Source organism: Zerene cesonia, unplaced genomic scaffold (assembly GCF_012273895.1).
Source record: "Zerene cesonia ecotype Mississippi unplaced genomic scaffold, Zerene_cesonia_1.1 Zces_u003, whole genome shotgun sequence".
Classification (NCBI taxonomy): Eukaryota; Metazoa; Arthropoda; class Insecta; order Lepidoptera; family Pieridae; genus Zerene; species Zerene cesonia.
Window position 1 is genome coordinate 1,179,667 of NW_024045133.1, and position 22,915 is coordinate 1,202,581.

General features: G+C 36.3%; 2 protein-coding genes across 2 annotated transcripts in view; both read right to left on the reverse strand.

Moving 5' to 3' along the window:
• LOC119838446 (nuclear pore complex protein Nup98-Nup96-like) overlaps positions 1-12,088 on the reverse strand; it is a 36,274-nt gene extending 24,186 nt beyond the window's left edge. The window contains exons 1-10 of the mRNA XM_038364392.1: positions 11,957-12,088; positions 8,749-8,874; positions 7,671-7,799; positions 5,616-5,816; positions 4,788-4,916; positions 4,300-4,433; positions 3,641-3,770; positions 2,430-2,513; positions 1,531-1,623; positions 941-1,032 (exon numbers count right to left, since the gene is read on the reverse strand). Coding sequence (XP_038220320.1) covers positions 941-1,032; positions 1,531-1,623; positions 2,430-2,513; positions 3,641-3,770; positions 4,300-4,433; positions 4,788-4,916; positions 5,616-5,816; positions 7,671-7,799; positions 8,749-8,791 — 1,035 coding nt within the window. The 5' untranslated portion in view covers positions 8,792-8,874; positions 11,957-12,088. The remainder of the gene's footprint in view (positions 1-940; positions 1,033-1,530; positions 1,624-2,429; positions 2,514-3,640; positions 3,771-4,299; positions 4,434-4,787; positions 4,917-5,615; positions 5,817-7,670; positions 7,800-8,748; positions 8,875-11,956) is intronic.
• An 8,371-nt stretch (positions 12,089-20,459) lies between these two features.
• LOC119838447 (putative uncharacterized protein DDB_G0282133) lies at positions 20,460-22,334 on the reverse strand. Its single transcript, XM_038364394.1, has one exon. The coding sequence runs from the start codon at positions 22,332-22,334 to the stop codon at positions 20,460-20,462; it is 1,875 nt and encodes a 624-aa protein (XP_038220322.1).
• Between the last annotated feature and the right edge of the window lie 581 nt (positions 22,335-22,915).

A 22,915-nucleotide genomic window follows, 5' to 3' on the forward strand; every position in this document is an offset into this window, starting at 1 on the left:
TGTGAGCGAGTGCGTGTGTGTGTGCGTGTGTGTGTGCGTGTGTGAGTGCACGTGACTGCGTGCATGTGTGCCTGCGCGCGTGCTTGCGTACATTTGTGTGTGTGTGTGTGTGTGTGTGTGTGTGTGTGTGTGTGTGTGTGTGTGTGTGTGTGTGTGTGTGTGTGTGTGTGTGTGTGTGTGTGTGTGTGTGTGTGTGTGTGTGTGTGTGTGTGCGTGCGCGCGCGCGCGTGTTTGTGTGTGTGTGTGTGTGTGTAACAAACTTTTTGGTGACAGTTTGGCAAAACTCACTGATAACCATCTGTGAAATAAAACTAAACCAAAGTAACGGAGTTTTGATGATATTTGGCACTGATGCAGTTTATATAACATAATAACAAGTAGCCTATAAGGTCTACGTTTACATAGAAAAGGTCAAGAAACAAAGAAAACAAATAAATAAACTCTTTTCATCTATAACATCGGAAATAATATTTAAATTGTTTATGAGATACGGACTTACGCGGGTGAAACCGCGGGGCGCAGCTAATAACACATAAGTTTGTTATCGGCATGTCTGAGCTTCTGCGAAAGCTACAACTAATCAAATTTCTTTATTTTATATTGTTACTTGTATCTGAATGTCATTAATTGTAATTATGTAATGTATTTAATAGTAATTGTGTCATATATATTATTTATAAATATAAGTGAGATGTTATATAATGTAAAAATTGATAATTAATGTTATTGGTGTAAAAACGTTTTAATTATAAAACAATAAATAAATAAATCAATAAATAAATAAGATAAGGCCTTCTATTTCTTCCGATTTCTACTTAGTTCGCGTGTATACATTTTATTTTGATTCATGTGTGTGCACTAAAATTCTAATGTTATAAGATTAACGTACACTAGCTTATGGCCGCGGGTTCGTCCGCGCCACGTACACTATATTTCTCACCTGATTCTGTGTGTTGGAGCCGAATCCGAAGGTGGATGTGCTGGTGCCGAACGCCGGCGCTTGCGTTGTGGTGGCGCCGAACAGACTCGTACCTGAGCGATCGCAATCATATTATAAACTGCTGTTCCTACTTATTCTTATCATTTTGGGGTATGAAAAATAGACATTGGCCGATTCTCAGACCTACCCCTTTACCAAGTAGGCAATTATTTTTTTACGTTTTTGTGATCTCAATGAATCAAATTTAATTTTTAGTCATATAGCATTGAAATGCTGTATAAACGATACGGTATGACAAAAAGACGCGGGTTCGAATTCCGCCTTTGTTAGGTTTGTTTCCAAATTATGTAGTGAATTCCCGTGTGTGGGGGCAGATGATATACATGTGTTTCACTGATCGATTTTCTTTACGGACACGTGGTAGGTCAGCCTTCTGTATCCTGCCAGACCGAGACATTCTTTTGCCATGTGCATCCTACAGGGAATCGAACCCGGGACCCCTCGGTTCTACGCTAACGCCTTAACCACTGTACCGAAGAGGCGGTCAAAATTTAGCTAATTATTTTCCTTATAAAACGCATATGTCTTACCCGTAGCGGGTGTGGCACCAAACGCCGGTTTATTTGCACCAAACAAGCCCGTGGTGCTGGTGTTCTGTGCGTTGTTTCCGAACGAAAATGTACCTGAAATATCAATACTTATTAGCACGCTTTTATTAGCTTCAGTAATATGTTTGTATGTAACCGACTCCTTAAGGCTGGATTTTGATCCAATATAAGACGAAATAATGATTTAATTCAAACTCTGTACACTTATCAAGGATCGGTGATGATACAATAATTTGTTTAATTTAGGATTTAATAATTTACTGAGAAAGTGAGACATATATATATTTTTTTTTTTGTTAGAGCAGGCAACTGAGCTGGTGGTTCGCCTGATGGTAAGCGATCACCACCGCCCATGAACAGAGCAGAGGTAGCGCCTCTGCGAATGCGCTGCCCCCTTTTAAGGGGTAAGGGAAAAGGAAAGGATCGGCAATTGAAAAGAAGGAATCGATTCGGACGACTTTATTAAATAAAATGTTACATTTAATTGTTAGTTTTATAACATTGAAATGCTTTATAAATGAGAAATTTTGAAAGAATAGAAAAAATTTGATCACGAGGCAGGATTCGAACCTGCGTTTCTTGCCTAACCGTAGCAACGCCTAGCCTCTCACCCCACCACCCGTGATCCTGTGCCTAAGGGGCACCCCAAAAAAAAATTGTTACATATAAAATCTGAAGTTGACCGTACACAACAACAGTAATACAACACACAGACGACAGTATTACAACGTTTGTCGCTAATTGTACAGCGTTTCTTAATGATACTTCGAAGTGATTGTAGTCTATGCTGTTTTGATATATTTTGTACTGTAAGTTAAATATGTATGAAATGAAATATGTAAATAAATAAATTATACAAACAATAACAAAAAGCCACTCACTGGTCTGTCCGAAACCGCTGGTATTGGCCAAGCTGCCGCCTCCGAACAGGCTCGGAGCGGTCGTAGTCGCCGGTTGACCGAATGCTGCAAAAAATAATCTTTTGGTTTTTTAATTTTATAACATATAAATGCTTTTTGGACGAGAAATTTGGATTTTTGGATGTGGTAGTCGCGCACGCTTCGGCACGAATTGGGCCAGCTCGCACCGGGGAAGTGCCACACCCCCACAGAAAACCGGCGTGAAATAATAGTTTGCTATTGTGTTTCGTACGGTGAGTGGGGGAGCCAGAGGCCTATTTCCTTCTCCTAGCCCTTCCCAGTCCATTCCTTCTTTCCAGTCATCAATCCTTTCCTTATCCCTTATCCCTTAAAAGCGGGCAGCGCATTTTCAGAGGTCTAAGCCTCTGCGAATGTTCATGGGCGGTGGTGATCGTTTACCATCAGGCGAACCACCAGCTCAGTTGTCCGCTGTGACATAAAAAAAATACAGAAAAAAAATATTCACTCGGCGGGATTCGAATACGCGTCATTCGCCGTGGCAACGCCTGACCTATCGTCGGATTCAACTTCAATGTTACATTTATTTATTATATTTCATTTTATTTATCCAAATCACATGCCATAAAAGGTTACAACCCAATGCGACAGTGAATTCACAAGGAAAAAAAAACTTTCAACTAAACCTAAGTAATAACTACCTATAAACCTAACTAATAATGATTATATCATACTAGCTGTTGCCCGCAGATTCGCCCGCGCGGTCCTAATAAATTTTCATGTTACAAACTTTCATCCCCTATTTTATCCCCTCGGGGGTAGAATGTATCAAAATCCTCTCTTAGCGGATGCGTACGTCATAACATCTATCCGCATGCCAAATGTCAGCCCGATCCGTCCAGTGGTTTGGGCTATGCGTTGATAGATCACTATGTCAGTCAGTGCCTTGGAGTTATACATTTTTTATGTTACTATGTTACAGTCGGCAATGGAGCTGGTGGGACGCCTGATGGTAAGCGCTACCACCGCCCGTGAACATTTGGAGATGCGTAAGGTCCATTGCAGATCTGACGCCTCTACAAATGGATGCCGACTTTTTGGGAAGGGATTAAGAAAGGATTAGCGATAGGAATAAAGGAAAGGACTGGGGAGGTTAAGGAAAAGGATATTTAGATATAAATTCAAATTCAAATTCAAACAATTGCCACACCCACCTCCCGTGTTGAACAGTGGTTTGACGGTGTTGTCAGCTGGCTGCTGGAATCCGAAAACACCGCTGCTGCCCTTCCTGCCGGCCGTGTAGTCCTCCAGGCGGAGTTCCTCTAGAGATTTCGTCTCGTATTCCTGGAAATGTATATGAGATGATTTTTTATTTATTGATTTAACGTAATGTTCGGAAACCATAGATAGTGGAAACTTAACACTAATAATATTAGTTAAATATAGTTAAACTTAATTCTACTAATATTATATAATATTTCCTAATCTACTATTAACATCCAACTAATATTATAAATGCGAAAGTTTGTAAGGATGTGTGTGTGTTTGTTGCTATTTCACGCAAAAAACTACTGAACCGATTGCAACGAAATTTGTTACGTAGACAGCTGGACAACTGGGATAACACATAGGCAACCTTTTATCCCGATATTCCTACGGGATACGGATTTACGCTGGTGAAACCGCGGGTCGCAGCTGGTTAATACATAAATCTTAGCTATATCAATTATTTTATGCGAGAGTCGGGCACGCTTCGGCACGAATTGTGCAGTCATCAACAGCCAACAATCCTTTCCTTATCTCTTTTCCCTTAAAAGCAGCGGACTATGTCCTGTGTCTAGTCTATATTATACATCCCGCCCCCCATCCTCACCTTCATGCAGGTGATGCAGTGGTGGCGGATGTTCACCGTCTGCGAGTTGCCGCCCTTCACCACGACGTCGGTGCCGGCCACCGGGTGGTACTTCACGTGCGCCGTGCCGGACGCCTGCTGTTGGCCGAACGCGCCTGGAGAAGAAAAAAAAAAACAAATTGAAATAAAAAAATTTGAAAAGACATAAAAATCGAAACATCCAACGTAATTTATTCATTTTTAACCGAATTCGAAAAAGAGGACATTTTTCTCAATATACAATGTAGTTTAATTATTACCGACTTCGAAACGTTATCAATTGTAAATTTTTTATATTTAAATTCTAATTGAAATTTTAGAAACATCTAAAGAGCTATAAGTTAAATGAATGAACATCATTTTTTTATATATGATTGATTCAAGAGTTGTGACAAACACACACACACACACACACACAGAGGAAATATATACACATATAAAAAGATTAATTTCTCTTTATGTCGACTCACCTCCAGACGAGAAAAGACCACCGCCAGCCGGCTGACTACTGAACAGACCACCAGTGTTGGTGGAAGCCGGTGTACTGAAAAGACCACCAGTACTTGGAGCCGCTGACGCCGTGGCTCCGAAGCCGAAACCTGGTGATAAAAATACTTTTTTATTGATAACTTCAACACAACAACAACCGTGGGCCCGTTTCTTTTTCCTCACCCTCCTCAGCCAATTCCTTCATTTTAGTCATCAATCCTTTCCTTATCCCTCACCCCGTATAAGCGGGCAGCGCATCTGCAGAAGCCTACTACCTCTGGCGCAGCCAGGACGAGCGTCTAGTCATATCATAAACGACAAACACGTGAAGAAAGACAAACAAACAAACACATTCACACGAGACTATTTTACTCAGCCTGCACATATATTAGGCAGAATATTCTAATGGGTGTCGCAATAGATTTTGAACATTACTGCAATGAAATAAGGTGCTAATTTCAGTGATTTTTTTTATAAAACACCGCTCGGAAATGTTTGTCACCTTTTAACAGGCGATTCTGAGCCTAGCTGTTTATACTCGTAGTACACTAGCCGTCCGCCGCCCGTGTTACATATATAGCCTGTAGTTTCCTCAATAAATGAACTATTTAACACTGAAAGAATTTTTCAAATAGGACCAGTAGTTCCTGAGATTAGTGTGTTCAAACAAACAAACAAACAAACAAACTCTTCAGCTTTATAATATTAGTATAGATACTAATTATATAAAGCTGAAGTTTGCTTGAAACTCTTGCTTTGCTCTTTTTTCGTAGAATGTTTTCTTTTGTGTTTTTTTTTTATCGACCCACCAGCCGGTTTGGCGCCAAACGCGTTCGCGTTCTGATTGTTCCCGAACAGGCCGGTGGACGCCGTGCTCGCACCGAACAGGCCGCCGGCGGACGTGCTGGCGCCGAACGAGCCGAAGCCGCTGGAGCCGAACGACGCGGTGGGGTTGGCCGACGTGGAGGCACCGAAGAGGCCGCCGGTCGTGTTCGTCTGTCCGAAGAGTCCTGTAAGAGTAATGTTAAATGTTACAACCGTACCGCATGTTATGGTTTTGATAAAGATTTGGCTGAATCTTAAGAAACGAACAGGGTGGAAAAAGCTCCACAAATTCATCGAAACAAAATAATTTACATAATAAAACAGACCTCCAACGACTTGGCGTTTGAAGGCGCGCGTGAAGAAGGCTGTTCGGTTGCTATATACTTAGCTCTCTATATCAAAAACTACTGAACTGATTTCAATGAAACTTGTAAGATCATTAAGTCGGACCATAACCAACACAATTAGAAAAGGACCATTTCAATGCAAGTTACAATTTTTGGTTATGGGTAATGGTGGACAGCGGTTGGGAGAAAGGCACTCATGTTTCTCCGGGTCCCTCCCTGAAGTTTCCAGTTACCTCCACAAGCTGTTCATCATCATCATCATCATCAGCCCATATATGTTCCCACTGCTGGGACACGGGCCTCCTATGAGGGTTTAGGCCATAATCCAGCAAGCTGGCCAAGTGTGGGTTGGCAGATGTCGCATGTCGTCGAACTTTTGATTCTTGGACATGCCGGTTTCCTAACGATGTTTTTCCTTCACCATTTTAAGCTGTTCAATTAGATGATTTCATCTCACTGCTCCCTCCTTCCCAACTCGACCTATTACTCGAAGAACCTTACCGCTGTCGCTACACAAACATAATCTAGATAAAATACATTAAAGTTTTCAGCCCGAGAGAGGGGTGGTCATGAGACCCTTTATGACTCCCTCGACCCCCACTAAACCGCTCCCACTCCCCGGAACCCCACTCGAATGAATAAAGCAAAGCTACAGTAACATAATTAATAATAGTTTTAAAAAGTTAGGCTTTCTACTGAGAACCTGCAAAAATTTTAAGAACCCTGTCACAAAAATTGCCCTGTTTAATGCCCTAGAATCCGAAATATATTATTCATATTAAGAATATTGAACGTATTCAAAAAAGATTTCTGTGGCATTTAGCATACAGCTGCGATGTAGCCAAAAAATTGCGTAGTTACTCAGAACGTCTAAATTACTTTAAATTAAAAACACTATACCACAGGAGGAAAGTGTCGGATTAGGTTTTCTTACACAAATTGGTGAATGGTTCAATCGATTGTTCGTTGTTAGTATCTGAGCTTAACTTTAAAGTTCCTGTCAGATTGCCTAGAACTTGTAATAATATGCCGTTCCATACAAAATTCCGCAATAGTAATTTAGGCCATTATTTAGGCCTCTCTCGTCTTACGGAAGATTATAATAATATAGTTTCTGGAAATAACAAGTCTATCGATATTTTTTCTAATACGCTACATAAGTTTAAGAAAGATTGCTTTCGATTGAACCTTTACCTAATCCCACATGATCACATAATAATATATACATGTTCGCATTAATTTTATATTATTATTACTATTTTTTTTTTACTGTTGCTATTGTTTTTTTTTTTTTTGTGTAAAATATAATTAAGACAAAATTTTGTTCGTACTTAAATAGCTGTTAGCTGCAGGCTGTGAAATCTGTTTTATTAGTAGTGGTTGCCTATAATTGTGACAGCACTAAGTCTTTGTTTGTTTAATTTTATAAAACTCTCCATCTATGTTATCCGTGTATGTCATGTTGGTGATCCTTAATGTAATAAATCTATATATATAAAATTCTCGTGTCACAGTTTTCGTTGCCATACTCCTCCGAAACGGCTTGACCGATTCCTCTGAAATTTGGTAAGCATATTGGGTAGGTCTGAGAATCGGCCAACATCTATTTTTTATCCCGATATTCCTACGGGATACGGACTTACGCGGGTGAAACCGCGGGGCGCAGCTAGTAAATAAATAAAAACAACTCACCGCCACCCGGCGCAGATGTGCTGGCGGGCGCGGAACCGAACGCGGGCGGGGCACCAAACGCGCTCCCGCCGGCCGCTGGCTTGAAGCCGCCGAACGGCGACGACGCCGTCGCGCCGCTATTGAATGAGCCTGACGCACGTATAAAAAAAAATAGAAAGAGAATGAATAGGGCTAACTTCATGTTGCATATGGATAGGGCTAACTACATGCTGAATATGGATAGGGCTAACTTCATGTTGCATATGGATAGGACTAACTTCCTGTTGCATATGGATAGGGCTAACTTCATATTGCACATGGATAGAGCTAACTAATATCGTTCATGTTGAATTGAGATATGTGTGCTAACTAATAAATTTGGAAGCATAAAATTATTTCTATTTGATTAACAATATAAAGTCTTATCTGCTCACTGAAATTATTAAAAGGGTTGCAGTATATTGACTGTACAGAGGTAGCACAATATAAAGTCTTTCAAAACATTTATTCATTTAATGAGATTTCACGTAAAAGCACTTTTGAATCATAGTAACATAACTTTTTACATTTACATTGATTATATTTTTACATTATATGTATGAATTACTAGCGAATAGCGACCTAGCAGATCTTTATGAAATTTGGTATAGTCTGACTATTTTATTAATGCACAGGCCAACCTACTGGACCGATTGAACTAAAATTTGGCATGCAGATAACCACAATAAAAAAAATACAGAAATAATTTTTAAATTGATGTAATTATGTTATAATACTTGTGTTGTGAGAGATTGCAAGGGTTTGCATTCACATCATAGCTATATTATTGACTTTAGTTGAGCTGTAACATTGTCACAGGTTGTCGGATATTTTAAGTACCCTCTCCCCCTCTTATGTGACGTCACACACTTTAAATGTTGTGTATATAAAGAAATAACGAGGAAAAGTGAATAATAAAATGAATTTAGATCGAATTCGTAAGTTGTTAATTACGCTGCATATTTTAAATCTAAACATTAGAGTCACACACTTCACAAGTAATACGTTGACCCTTTACACAAACGGTTAATTCTAGTTAGAAAGCGACAAAGAAACTCACCGAAGCCCGAAGTGTTACTGCCGAAAGTCTGTTTCTGAAACATGATGCCTTTTCTTGCGTATTCCTTTTATTGATGTCTTTACTATCTTCGTCTGTAGCCCAAGGGCTAAAAGTCTTCCATTTTATCTGGAAACAAAGGTATAAAATCAATTAACCAATACTAATTATTTTAACTAAAAAATTACTAACCAATGAATAATTCAATAGCATCCATCTTTTTAATACGCTTTTATTAGCTTCACCTGTATGTCTGTATGTAACCAACTTCTTCAGAATAGATTTTGACCCATTTTTGGCGGACAGATTTGAAGGCATCATAGAAGGTTGCACACTTATATGATGCCTTCAAATATTTTTATTCACATTTTCCTGCTATTTCGCTTGTCCTTGGAATTTTGTGACGTAACTCTTATATAAAGCAATATGACTCATCAGAGAAAGTTTCACAATCATTATAAATGTTGGGCAATATTGCAGAATAGATATCCTTATAAAATACTAGACGCCCGTCCCGGCTCCGCCCGGGTATCAAGATTCCTTATTTATCCCAAGGAAGCATTGAATCGCGATAAAAAGTACTCTATCACTCGAGACAGCTTTGACTCTGTCCGTATACCAAATTTCATCAAAATCCGTTCAGTATTTTCAGCGTGATTGACGGACATCCACACAAACAAACTTTCACATTTGTTATATTAGTGTGATAGTGTGGTAATGACAACAAATAATATTTCCTCTCCCTTCCCAGTCCAAACCTTCTTTCCAAAGGTCAATCAAATTTATTATGTTTGTGTCTGGAGTTGTTCCCTTTGAATATGCGGAGTAAGATGCAGGTGGAAAGCTAGATTGTTGAATGTTATAACGCCTCATGCCCCATGGAAGTAAGGTCTTATGGCTGCAAGGGTAACTAACTTAGTAGTTAATAGTAACATAGAAGTAGATAGTTAGTAGTTATAATAAGTATGAAATATCTAACTTAGATGAAAATACATGAAATGTTGTGTTTTCAATATCACAGTTTTATTGAAAATACTAAAAGCTTTTAAATGAATAACAAAACTTGTTTATCACACTAATATGTTATGTGTGAAAGTTTGTTTGTTCAGATGTTTATCTGTTAATCATGCTAAAACTACTGAAGGGATTTTGATCAAAATTGATATATGGACAGGGTATGAGCTGACTTCGGTGAGAGGATACTTTTAATTTTGATTAAATGTTCCCAGGGGACCAAACTGGAATCATGATATCTGTGCGGAGCCGGGGTGAGCGTCTAGTTTATGATACATAAAAAACATCCTACAGCAATTGGAAGAATACTGAAAACCTTGAGTTTAGAAATTAAAAACTTTTTAACGGTATTTAAACGCGATTCATTAATTATATTATTTAGTTATAGTCTCCCCGTGACCACGCTCGCTGTAAAGTGTTCGAAACGTCGGGTTAATAATATAATGAATAAATCGCGTTTAAAATCCGTTAAAAAGTTTTTAATTTCTAAATGTATAATACTCGCGTAAAATCAAACATAAGAAAGTACAACCTAGAGTTTATTGGTCTTGGTTTTAAAAAAATTTCTGGATTAATACAAATATTATTATTATATTAATAAATATTTATTTATATCCTATTTTCAATACTATTGAAAAATATATCACAAATATAAATTCACACATAAAACAATTATGAAATGAGAAACCCATTTGCACACATAATTATTTTTACAAAGAATAATCAAGCCTTCATATTGTAGGGGACTATGGGAGGCACCAGCTATCAAATGAAAAAAGGAATCATCAAAAATTGGTTCACCCAGTCAGTAGTTCACGGGTAACACTCACACAACACACAAAAGAAATACATATGAATTGAGAGCTTCCTTCTTTTTTTTAGTGGGTTCAAATCATTTTAGAATGAGGTTCAACAAAAAAATCAAATGACTCATCGACTATTGACAGGCAAAATAAAATAAACCATTAGTGATGCTCAAAGGTTTTATAAGTATTTGTTGTCTGTCCTATTAATAAAAATAAAAAAGAAAACTGTAATATTTCAAGTAACTTTATCGAAACAGCACACATTTTGTTAATTGATTTTGATACTGGATAAATGCTTGAGTTTTTAATCGACTGACACAATTCTTTTTGTGTTTAATAAAAAAATGTTATCATTTGGTCCAGAAGGAGTATACAGAGACCCGAGAAGTATATGTGTACGTAATTCACTTAAAAAAAGATCTATACAGAGGTGATGTTGCTTCATAAACTTGTGGTGACCTTGTGGATTTATTGGTCCGTTTGGAACTCAATAATAATTAAACATACAAAATGTATGTAATGCAATTGTGTAAAAAGTTATAAAAAAACTTTTATAAAAGAAATTAAAAACCATACTGTTATGTGTTATCATTTACATAGTGTGGTAAAGTCAACATTAATCAAGCAGTTAAAACATTATTTAAAAAAACATTATTAATAAAAAACATTTCATAAATATATAGATAGCCATTGCCAAGTATGGGTAACCATTAAAATGAACAAGATAATCAAGATATCAGCCATTACATTTTCTACAAACACAACAATTGTGATTATTTAATTTTAGTTTAAAATAATAAGTAAATTACTTAAAATATGAAATGTTCTTACTTAAGTGTGGTAGGTACTGATTTTTTTCTTCTCGTAATTAACGGCATCAGCCAATGAAAGAACTCCGCCAATGTCACCTTGTTTAATCAGAATTTGTTCAGAAAGTGGGTAGAATACTTATATTTAAAGTGCAATATGCAGGTATTTCAAAATTACTTACTAAATATACGCATTTGTCATATATTGAAAGAAAAACGAAGCTGATCAAATAATTGATAAAAAGCAGATAAAATTACTACAATCTGAATATATTTTACAAACCAAATAAATCTAGAATTATCAAAGAAGAATACTACCTAAATTTCGAAAATGACATTTGACTGCCAAATTTATAAGTTTTTGAGATGGAATAATTTAAAAAGCAAAACTTTTTCTACTCACGTACACTATAACAATAGTAAAATCAATTAATATTTTAATACGTTTTTTGTTTAACCAATAAAATGTAAAGATTCAGTTTATTCAATGTATTTAAAAAGCGGTTAACTTAAATTATAGGTTAACAGGGGAGACTTGCGAAAATACAAGTAAACAAACAATTATTGTCATTCTTTACTTACCGGAAAATCAAATGCGATAATATATCATTAACAATTAACAATGCAGCACTTCAAATTAAACAAATATAAATATTTTGGACCAACTGCAGAGATACAAGCACTCAAAAATCAAACGCAACGCAAGGAATGCGATTTGCGAAGAATCGGAATACAGCGCTGAATATTATTTCATAGACAATTTGACAACATCACAAAGACTACAGATTTCTCTCCACAGATAAAAAAGGAACAAGAGTGTGATCGAAATGTGAATGAATACTGTCCCATTCTGTTGGAATTATTATTTTACAATAAAGGATTTATTACATTTTTGTACATTAAGTACCGATTATAAAGAAAAAACACAAATTAATTTTACCATAAAGCTAATAGGTTGTTTGATTCCATGTAAGTAATTTCAATTTGTCTAAATTTCAAAAAAATTATGTTATTTATACTAGCTTTAAAACGGGTATAATAAATGATTTTATTACATATTTCAGCTCACCAATTATATATTTTATATCAATCATGAACATTGTTTTGCTTGAAATCCTTGAGAGCATAAAACAAGGCAAGTTTCAGTTTTCACCTACATAAAATGTGAGCCGTCACGGGACGCCTGGCAGATGTGAAACATCGACATTATTTTATAAAATTAATATGCAAAGAATAGACTGTGATAGGAACTAAATATAACATAATGATAAAATAAAATATTACACCGTACACACTACTGCATATTGACTGTATATATTATACACTATCATTTAGCGTGAATTTCTTTCCAGAAATCTGTTTTACGTGCGGCTATAGATGTTTCACATAACTTTTGTATTAGATAAAATAAAATGGAAATTAAATACTTTTAACGACGTAAATGAAAGTATATCGATCTATCTGAGCAACGTATTTCGATAGTATTTTTAATTTGTATGTTATATTATCATAGGCCACATCATAGATGGTTATTTTTTAATTTTTCTTCCGTGCTAGTAAAAGACACAGCCGTATTTATTGCATATGGAATCGTACATATAACAAATTTCTTTTCGACATGTCGATTGTGTCACATTGTTTGTCCGCGATGGACATTTAAACTACTCGACTGATTTTAATCAAAACTGCATACCATGTGCAGTTTGATTCAACTGAAAGGATAGGATAGTTTTTTATTATTTCAATTACGGTAATTGACTACCGGCGGAGTTCGAGCGTGCAGCTAGTAATTAATAAATTACGCTAGGCAGATATAAATCGAAGTTTATTATTATATTCAATAGATGGCGTTTTAACAAAATACTACATTACCTAAACAGTTGAACAACTGTCTTATAATGTTTTACTCCTCGGGCGAAAAATTTTTACACGCGCCTGCAACACGCAGTATTATTGCCAGCAACATATTAATTTCGCAACAAAGTAGATGTGAACATATTGTCTGTTAGTTCAACTTTGTTGCTAAGTAAATAGTGGCATAAACACGGTGCTTGAGTAGTAAATGGTGCTACTTTTTCACACTTATTCGTTTTTGTTTTTGTCATGTTGCGACATAGAATTTTAATGATATAATTTTTATATCTAGAGATTGTTAAGAAGCTAAAAAATGATACATAAGCTCATATTTACCTCAAAAATTCGATAGAGGGAGTTATTACTACATATTGGTTTCTTATCATGCGAGTGAAACCCCGGTTTTTCAGTTAGTATAGAATATATAATAAATAAAACTAGGCACATAAAAAAGTAATAGTATGACGAAATAATTTTTTATCACTCTATATCGATACACATTTATTTTTTATTGTTTTTGAAACATGGCACAATGGTAGGTGGTTTGATAGGTATAATATGTAAGTAAACACTATAATATGTTTGAACATTTTTACCCAACTTAATCAGTAGGATTATATTTGTGAATATATTAAATTCTTCTGCTTTTATGTATATCTCTAAGTGTTTATTGATTTTTTATCGAAAATTACTATAGCAGTATACTCCCCGGTGTCGTCTGGACTCTGGAAATTAGTGCTGAAGCGTACTCCACTCATAAAAGTAGCTTATGTCACTCTCCAGACCCATTAAGTCATTAATCGCTCCCTTGCGTTTGAGAGAAAGACAAACAGATAAACAAATACTTTCTCGCATTTATAATTATAGTAAGGATTATTGCGCGTTAAAATTGATACTCTTTATTTCAGATTTTGTCCATCCAACATTTGCAATAACCGTCAAAATAGATGGTCTCATAGATCTGGGACCAAAATGGAACTACAAAATAGATATATCGACAAACAAAGCCCCACAACATTACAAACTTCTAGAATCGTCTATAATCCGGACTGGCGTACATAACGACAGCGACCTTACTCATCATTCTAATTCAAAAACCATTATCAATGATACGAAACACAGTTTTACGTATAATTATTTAGATTTCGATCTATCGAACATATTTCAAAGCGATGAAAATACCACAATCGCAATTAAAGAGGATAAACCTATAACACAATCATTAGGTTCCGTCAATGATAGAGACTTTAAAACAATCCAGGAAATAGCACAGATTCAAGAAAGAATTAAACGCTTAAATGATACCAAATCAGTTGCAGAAAATATTGTAAGAAATAAACATACGTCCAGTCATTACATAAAGAAAGAGAAATCCAAGAAACATAAAGAGAAAGAAAGGGAAATATTTAGCGATCATGAGAACTTAAAACTCGAAGTACAAACGACAAAGAAAAACAAAAATAAAAGGAATAGATATCGGGATGTAACAAGAGGTGGTTATGCCAGTAAAGCAGTGTACAGGGCCAGGAAAGTGAAAGAAGATACGAAGGTTTATGATTTTACAATACATATTTATAAACAAACGTTGAAAGTATTCGATGGTATCAAAAAGAAAACTGACAATGAAAAACTGAAGCGTAAAGTTAGCGCTCTCAAGCGTAGCTACAAAGAAAGATTTGGTGATTTTCTGAAACAGACTTACAATCACACATTGAAAACGAAACTGGGCAAACAAAAGGTTATTTTAAATACAATTGACATGTCGAATAAGCTTTTACAGCGATTGGTGAATCATTTATTACACGATATGGACCGAGAGATTTTACGCACGAATTTAGGCACAGTTAACGTCTTTCAAAAAGAAGTGGATAAGGAGAAGGTAATAGAAAATATACACGCGTGTAAAAAGCTGGGCATTTGCAGGCAGAATGATGATTTCAGCGATTTCCTAGTTGACATACTGAAAATTATAATACAGACCGATGATAAAAAAGTCAAACAAGTTATGGACGCATTAATCGAAGCGTATCTAGGAGCTGATTTCGATGAGATCCTGGAACCCGATCTTCAGGTAAAATTGAAGAAGGGTTTAGGAGAAACCGAATTCTGGGATGCGTTCATGAGTCGTGCTATGTTCGTAGTACTAAGGAATATAATTAAAAATAAAAACAAACCAATCGTCGTTATGAACAATCAAGATAATATACTCGCGAATAAAACTATAGCGTTGAATGATATCATTCATATTCTGAATGAGAAATTGCCGAAAGCTGAGTATGAAAAAGATTGGGCTGATCTAAAAAAGGACTTGGTCGATTGGGTGGAAGGTAGACATAATAATATATCGCTTATAGCAAACACTTATGTGAATCACGTTGTTGAGAAGGCTCTCAGAAAGCTGGATTACGACACTTTGACGAAATTCAATGAGAGTATGGCAGTGCTACTGTCTCATATAAACTAGAATAACATGTTGTTGCAATCGATCATAAAGAATTTTGAATAAATATTGTAAACTATATTATTATTTTTCTACTACTATAAATAAAAAACGACCGCCCCCTTGGTACAGTGGTTAACGCATGAGAGTAGAACCGAGGGTCCTGGGTTCGACTCCCGGTGGGGACGCACAATAAAAAAAAAACGTCTCGGTCTGGCAGGACACAGAAGGCTGATCACCCACTTGTCCATAAAAAAATCGATCAGTAAAACAGATGTACATCATCTGCCCTATACCCCAGTAGGGGACACGGGACTTCACAATATCTTTTAAACTACTCCGTTTTTTGCGTGCAAAGTTGCGGGTAAAAGCTGGTATGGTATAAAATTGAAAGCCACACATTATCTGAAATTTTATTCCTATTCGTACTTTACATTCCTAACAATCTATAATAAATAAATATATTTGATTTAATATACTGTACAATTAAGAGCCAATACAATCTCAGCCCGAATTTCATCTCCACCACCACGTTGCACGAGCAGGACGACATCATCTAAGTCCGTCCCGCTTCCGCTCGGCAACTCTGTACAACTAGTTCAATACGTTAATCTGACTGGTATATAGTTATCTTTGAATACGTTTATTATTAACAATAAGTCATCAGCTCATCTTCAGAGCAGGCCTTCAGGCAGCACTCCATAACGATCTGCCGCTTGCTGCGACTGACAGTCCGCGCTGTGTGTGGCGCTAACCAGGGTTCTTTGTGACTTGCTTGAGTCTCCTGCGCTAGCCAAGGACCTACGATCTTGTCTGTTTTGTCTTGAGCTGGTTGCGCCAACCAGGCTCCCACATCATTCCCTGCCTTATGATTCGCTGGAGTGTCCAACGCTAGCCAAGACCCCACTGCTGCTCCGGCCGCAGTTCCGCCCAGCCAAGGCTCCGTTCTCACATACGGACCGGTCTGGCTCCTGTCCAACATCCAAGCTCCAGTGTCCCGCTTCTCGTCATATCCACACACCATCGCCAGGGCCATCGCCAGCCGCCGCCCACAGTATACATTCGGCTCGGCTCTCACCAGCAGTACCAGAGACAACAGAACGATTTGTACCTTCATTGTATCGAGGTTTGCTTGTGAGTGTGATGTTGCAAGACATTTTCGTGGTTTTATACTTATTAAGATCATGAATATTCAAGAGATTCAGGTGTATTTTACACTTGAATGGAATTTTGTGTAGGATTGCCCTTTGAAGAGAACATTATGCCTGTTACATAGAATACGTAACAGGCATACGGCTGTCTTTAATTATCACCTACACACAGTCATAAATTTGGGTCATTTGCCATACTAGTTGCGCCCCGCGGTTACACCCGCGTAAGTCCGTATCCCGTAGGAATATCGGGATAAAAAGTTGCCTATATGTTATTCCAGTTGTCCAGCTGTCTACGTATCAATTTTCATTGCAATCGGTTTAGTAGTTTTTGCCTGAAAGAGCAACAAACACACACACATCCTTACAAACTTTCGCATTTACAATATTAGTAGGATAGGATAGGATTACTGGGTTACTCAAATACTGAATGCGCTCGTAGTTCGGACTTAGTAATGCAAAATAAGAGAAACATTACAGATTTTCGTGTTTTTAAATCCTACTCATATTATAAACGCGAAAGTTTGTAAATATGAATGGATGTATGTATGTTTGTTACTCTTTGAGGCGAAAACATCCTATTGTATCTGTATGAAATTTATTACAGATATAGATTACCTATAATCCAGATATATAGGCTACTTCCATCGGGTTTCAAGTGAGTAATGCCGCGGGTTACAGCTAGTTTACAATATTACAAAGTGCGAACTTATGTATGTACGTAATGTTTTCACATAAAAACTGATGGACTGATTCCAAAAGTCCTTTCAGCATTTAAAAGACCGTAGTAGTAAGGTTAGCGTAGTACCGAGGGGTCCTTGGTTCGATTCCCAATGGGGACGCACAATAAAAATAACGTCAATCCTGTGCGATCAGCCTCCTGTGTCCGGATCTGTGTGATCACTTACTTGTCCATAAAAAAAATCGATCAGTGAAACAGATGTATATCCTCTGCCCCATACCCCAGTAGGGGACACGGGACTTCATTTTCACCATTAAAAAAGCTGCAACTTCACTGAGTGATAATCTGTTATCTGCCATGGGAGAACAGTAAAAAAAAGGTATTATAGATATACTAGCTGCGCCCCGCGGTTTCACCCGCGTAAGTCCGTATCCCGTAGGAATATCGGGATAAAAAATAGATGTTGGCCGATTCTCAGACCTACCCAATATGCTTACCAAATTTCAGAGGAATCGGTCAAGCCGTTTCGGAGGAGTTTGGCAACGAAAACTGTGACACGAGAATTTTATATATTAGACGAGAATTTTATATATAAGATATAAAGGTAGTAAGTACTTTAGGTTCTTGTGACCAAAATTATTATATTAAGCTTCCAATTTATGTTAATTTCAACCTACTTAAAAGAAAGATGAAGTTCTCAATTCGACTGGTTTGTTTTGTTTGTTGCCTCGCTTCCGGCTGGGTGTGCGATTTGATGATTTGGGAGAGACAGATTGTGATGATTCAACATTTAATTAAAGGCACTACCCTCCGTCTGTTCCCTTTTAAATATTGTCTAGTACTGACAGTTTGAAGGCGGCTCGTTTTTCGAAATTAGACCAGTCCTATTTCGTTTCTCGATTCTCAAACTTTGTTTGTGCAAAATTTCATCGAAATCGGTTAGTTGTTAAGGCGTAAAGAGACACACGAGCAACATAGTAATTTAATATTGATTTATTTTTTTAGTACAATCAATAAATTTTATAAATATAGATTAAATATTCAAAGTTAATATATTTATGTACTTAATACCTACCTCCTGCTTTTTACTATTTTCTACACAGCGGGTTGCCTGGAAGAGATCACTATTTAGTGATAAGGTCGCCTTCTGTGCTGGTCTAGTTGTAAGTCTTTTATTTTTAAGGTTTATTTGTATACCAGCACAGTTGTGTTCAATAAATAAATAAATTAAGTAAGTCGCGTATTCATCTTTTTTAGCGGTGACATATACGAATGTGTGCGTGCGGACGTGTCGTTAAATATATCAATGTATGCGTGCGAGTTAAATAGCCCATATCACTACATCGTATAATATAGTAGACCTTTTCCTCACCCGTCCCAGCCCATTCCCTCTTTCCAGTCGTTAATCCTTTCCTTTTTCCTTACCCCATAAAAACGGGTAGTGTAATCGAAAAAACCGTACCTGTGTGACTTCAAGAGTCATGGGGATCGCTTACCATCAAGTGAACTTCGCAGTTTTTCCAATGTTTAGATCTTTCCAACTGCGCAACTGATTTCGATATAGTTTTCTTAAATAAATAGAGCACTTCAAGATATAGATATGTATACAAGATAAAATAGTCCCAGGGTCTTGCAGAGTTACAGTTCCGGGTTCAAACTGTGTCTGTAGCAAATATCATTCAAATCAATCAGTAGTATAGGCGTAAGAAAGGACAGACAGACAGACAGACAGACACTTCCGCATTTATAACGCTAGTAGTATTGCACCAGTGCGAAGCCAGAGCGAATTGCTAGTAAAAAATAAATTCACCAAAGAGTAACTGGTATTAGTTATTACTCGATTCCAAAAAGGAGTAAATAAATAAAACTTCTTTTAAAAAAGCTTTTAATTTCAGTAGTATTTACAACTTACAGATAACATAAGATGTCTAAATAAAAATCTACCTATATTCAAATTCTATTTAAAATACCGTCAAATATTTCTGCGAATACAATCGGTCTGAATAAAAGATAGGTTAGTGTGAAAAAGATAGCATATACACAATTGCTTATGTGCGAGCGAGATAGAGCTACATTTCATTTTAGATTTGCCAAATTATTTGACACGGATTTTTAATAAAAGATACGAAACTAAAGTTCAAAACTTTCTTTGATGATTCATATAAAAATTATATACCTTACTATCTATTTGCTTCTTATATTTCTCGTATTTGAGGGTAGTTCGTATGGTACAAAATTATAATATTTATAATTTATATTTTAGTTGTATCCACTTTTGGGATAAGGGGCACATGCATTTCACACTAATTTATTGATTTTATCTTATAAAAAATATCACCTAGCTGGTTGTCTTACTTTACAAGGTGATTTGAATTGAAAAACGAATATCAGCAAAATTTAACAGAATATAAGAATATTTATCATGTATATATGATAGTTTGTCACAAAAAATACATTTTATCCATATATTTTTAGTTCACTCTACTGAGAAACTATAACAGTTATAGGTTTGGGCTTGAATACACCAGTTTTATTCATGCCTAGCATAATATGTTATGATTGGAACACATAAAAACGTTTGATAATTTAGATAAAAAAAAACTTCAAAAGCGCTCATATATGAATTTTTGCTAGTTCTGTATCTTTTGAACTAATGAACCGATTTCGATGCGATACAATTTACAATAATATATGAAACTTTCAGACAACACAGAGGTATTAAAGTAAAGCTTCGAAAGAGAAAAACAATCACGGTGCAATGTCTCTTTCTTCTAAATGATCTTTGGGCGGCCTGGAAGCGTTTGCTGATAAGCGATAAGACTCCCTTATACATAAGTACTGTATTATTTATTTTATATGTATATTTGTAACACTTAGTTCGGACTGGCACATGAAATTGTCAAATAAATACATGCAAAACATCTGCCCCATACACCATTTGTAGTATTTCTTTACAAATTACTCGTCCAACGCAAATTCCCCGTCCGATATGCTATCCAAGTCCGTTTGTCCCTTTGCCAGCAGATCGTCGAGTGTGATCTTATCGTTCTTATCGTTCCTCTCATTCAATTGTTCGTTGATATCGCTCATCAGCTCGCTGTCATCTATGTCCGTATCGCTGACGTCTTCGAGGTCGTCCATATTGAAATTGTCACTGTCAATGCCGCCATTTTTATCGGAATCGCTTTGTTTGATCGCGTCTCTATTGATCTCTTGTGTGTTTTCTGCATTCTTGCCTATGTCGATATAATCTTTTTGTTTAGCATTTACGCTTGTATCGTCTGTAGTTATTGTATTAACATTGACATTTCTATCAGAATGTACATCACTATTCGCATATTCTAATTCGTGTATTTCATTGATTTCTGGAGTCGTAGTCTCGTTACGATTTGAATTATCACTGTTATTTTTTGTATTATTTAATAGATCGCGGTTACTTATTTCGATATCGTCGTTAGCACTCACGTTTTCTACGTATTCAGAAGTACTATCGATATTTCCTACACTGTTCATCACTTCACTACATTCCTTGTTACCTACGTTATCAATTTTAACGTTATTAGCTTCTAAATTCGATTTTTCACTTATACTATGTTCACTTTTTTCACTATTTTCATCTAGATTCGTGTTTTTACTACAACTTTTAGCACTTTCAACACTTAAAGCTTCTGTGCTATTAGCAATTTCAATGATTCCATTCGATCCTATGCCATTTTCAGTATTATTTTTTGATGGATCATTCTTAGTCTCTTCACTAACGCCTTTACTCATACTTATCGCATTTTCTGTGCTTCGTAATATATCATCGAATTTAGTTTCTTCTTTTACTTTAAGAGCGTCTTTTTCACTGTTACTATCAGATACTTTAACATCATCTTTATCTATACTAGCCTTTGCTGTATCACCATTGCTGATATCATTTTCTTTCTGTTCTTGTTCATCAATCAGTGTGTGATTATTTTTAGATGAATAATTAATTTCTGCACATTTTTCATCACTGTTCAAGCTTAAAACAGCATCTTCATAATCATGATTTCTATGATTAGAGTTATCTGAGTTCATCTTCTCAAATTCATTTTTTGGTTCATTTAAATTTCCAGATTTTTCATTTTCTACACTTAAACCTGTATTGGATGGTTCATTTTCTAGTTTTTTAACATTTCTTTCATTTGTTACACCATTTAAATCAGAATCAGATGCATTATCATTCTTATTATCTTCTAAATTTGATTCTTTTACATCTGTATCTAATAAAGTTTTCAATTCATTACGATCAAGCATTTCTTTTACATTTTGCAATATAGACGTTTCTCCTATACTACTATCTATGCTATTTGTTGAAGTTTCATCATTAATATCTGTACTTAAGTTACTCTTAATTAACTTACTAAAATTAGTTGTTTGGTTAGTGTCTTTACTTTGTACTGTATCGAATTCATCGTTAAAACTAGTCCTATCGCTATCATAGTCCATCTCTTTCTGGCTAAACACGTTAAGTATCTTAATACTAACGCTGTCCCTCTCGGTCTTGTCGTCCTCTCCCAAATTCTGAATAATGCTATCGATATCCAATCTAAAATCGTTATCAACTTCACTAGCACTCAACATGGAGTCGAACGCGTTCTCCATTTTGATTTTCCGCTTCTTTTTGGGGACCTTACCCAAAAATTTGTCCGAAAATATAGTTTTTAGTGTTAGACTCGTCAGGCTGCCGACTTTCCGCCGTTTCTCTACGTATATATCCGGATCGCTGTCTGTGCCGTTGTCAGAGTCCCAATGCACGTAATCTTCCAGTTCGAAAGAGCTGGTTATGTCGTCTCGAATATCGACCATTTTATCTACGCTCAGGACGGAGCTACGCAGCGCTGACTGATATGGGTATATGCAGTTTTTGTCGAGGCCGTATGGCTGAAAATTAATAATAAATAACAATTATTCTCTGCGAAAATTATACGAGAACTGAATCTACTGATTTACCGTTTAAAATTAATCTATATACTTGTATTATAAAACTGAAGAGTTTGTTTGTTTGAACACACTAATCTCAGGAGCTGCAGGTCCGATTTGAAAAATTCTTTCAGTGTTAGATAGCCCATTTATTGAGGAAGGCTATAGGTTATACATGTTCCTCGGGCGGAGACGGGGCGGACCGCTAGTTAATAATATTTTTGTAACATTTGGAAGATGCTTGTCCCAGTTTTTTTAATGTCATTGTCGTAAATGAATGTGGCAGGTCGTCTGTTTGTGAGAATTAATATTTGAGGCGTAAGGTCGATTGTAGACATTACGCCTATCCAAATGGGATTATGGATTTTAAATTGAAACAGGCTTATGAAGGGTAAGGAAAAGGATATAGGCCAAAACACAACAGAATGCCGTTATTTCACGCCGGTCTTCCTTTGCGGGTGTGGTAC

Coding starts and splice junctions, on each gene's coding strand:
- LOC119838447 (XM_038364394.1), bottom strand. CDS start 22,334: ATGGTCGATATTCGAGACGACATAACCAGCTCTTTCGAACTGGAAGAT.